Source organism: Chrysochloris asiatica, unplaced genomic scaffold (genome assembly GCF_000296735.1).
Source record: "Chrysochloris asiatica unplaced genomic scaffold, ChrAsi1.0 scaffold00038, whole genome shotgun sequence".
In the NCBI taxonomy this organism is placed as follows: Eukaryota; Metazoa; Chordata; class Mammalia; order Afrosoricida; family Chrysochloridae; genus Chrysochloris; species Chrysochloris asiatica.
Genome location: NW_006408556.1, coordinates 1,039,736 through 1,041,421, shown reverse-complemented (window position 1 = coordinate 1,041,421; position 1,686 = coordinate 1,039,736). Strand labels below are relative to the sequence as shown.

The window sequence follows — 1,686 nt, the reverse complement described above, 5'->3', positions numbered from 1 at the left end:
GCGACACAAGTCGGGAAACGCTGGGTGATGAGGGGAAAACCAAATAGGGGTAGCTGAAGCGGAAGATCTCAGAGCTTAATGATCAGTCCCTGATCGAAGGCCTCCGGAGCTGCAGTCCCCACGCCGGCTCCGGTGAGTTCGTGGGGATAGAAAACGAGTAAGGCCGGGGACGCCTCCCTATTCGCTTTACGCGTCCCGCTTCCCGATCTTCTGGACCCTCTGGACGTTGTGGAATGGAAGGGCGCGAGCAAAGGACCGCGGGGCTGTTTGGAACTCGGTGGCGACAGGCGGCGGTTGGGGTGGATAGAGGGATAATCGGGAAAACTTTTTTTTTTTAATGGACGAAATTCCTCATCTCCCTTTTTTGCAGGCAATATGACATTTTGTAGTAGGAAGGAAGTACTACTGATTGAGCACGGGGTACCCAGGGGATCTTTCAGCTGGCGGGGATGGGGTGGGGTGCTGGAGTGGTGATGGTAGGGACAATGATTGGGGTTCCATTTCCCAATTTAGTACTTTCTTCCTGGGTGGCACAGACGCCTTACATCTGCTACTAATGGAAAGATTGGCAGTTTGAACCCACTTTAGTTTATGGAAAGATTGTTGTTGTTGTTGTGAAGTGCCGTCGAGTCGGTTCCGACCCATAGCGACCCTGTATAGGGTTTCTGAGGAGCAGCTGGTGAGCTTGAACTGTCGACCTTGCAGTTCAAACGGCTTTGCAAGCTAAGAAAATCCTATGGAGCTCAGTCCTACCCAGTTACATATGCTTTTGTTTTTCTTGTCTCCACAAGATCAACGATGCCGCTCCCTGACCTGAGGCCCTGGATCTGCCTGCTGCTGCTGGACTCGGCCTTACTCTGGCTGCTTCAGGGGATTTTGGGGGCTCTGCTTCCCAGAGGGCTTCCAGGACTATGGCTGGAAGGAGCAGTGAGACTTGGAGTTCTGTGGGGGCTGTTTAAACCGGGAGGGCTGCTGGAATTTGCCGGGACACTGCTGCCTCTGCTCTGTCTGGCGATGCCCCTGTTTTTCTCACTAAAGGCCCTGGTCCCAGAGGCCTTAAGTACACCCTTGGTCAGAGTGACTTCAGCCCCTTGGAGCTGGCAGCTGGCCTGCTATGGGGCTGTGGCACTAAGCTGGGCCTTGTGGGCCGTACTCAGCCCTCCAGGAGCCTCCACCTCTGCCCAGGAGACTAAGCAGGGCCAGGAGAACAAAGCCTTGATGTGGAGGCTGCTGAAGCTTTCCAGACCAGACCTGCCCTTCCTCATTGCTGCCTTCTTCTTCCTTGTTATGGCTGTCTGGTGTGAGTAGGGAGAAAGCATGCAGGGTTGGAGCTGGGAAACGGTCCTTGGCGCTAGCATGTTTAGCTTTTATCCTTCATGTCTTTTTAGGTGAAACATTCCTTCCTTACTATTTTGGCCGTATCACTGACATCCTGGGAAGTGACTTTGATCCTGAAGCCTTTGCCAGTGCCATCTTTTTCATGTGTCTATTCTCCTTTGGGAGGTAGGTAATGGGTAGTTGAGTCCATTTGCTAGCTCCAAATCTTTATGTGGTTGTCAGCTGCTGTTGAATTGGCCCCTAACTCTTGGTGACCCCATGCACAGGGGGAAGAAACAATGCCCAGTTATGCACCAGCCCCATGAACATTTCTGGATCAGACCAGTGTGATTTTCAGGGTTTTCATTG

The 1,686-nt window shown here is 52.6% G+C and overlaps 1 protein-coding gene across 1 annotated transcript in view; it reads left to right on the top strand.

Moving 5' to 3' along the window:
* The first annotated feature begins 798 nt into the window (after positions 1-798).
* Positions 799-1,686, top strand: part of LOC102820994 (HLA class II histocompatibility antigen, DO beta chain-like) — a 61,831-nt gene continuing 60,943 nt past the window's right edge. The window contains exons 1-2 of the mRNA XM_006860546.1: positions 799-1,300; positions 1,389-1,503. Coding sequence (XP_006860608.1) covers positions 799-1,300; positions 1,389-1,503 — 617 coding nt within the window. The remainder of the gene's footprint in view (positions 1,301-1,388; positions 1,504-1,686) is intronic.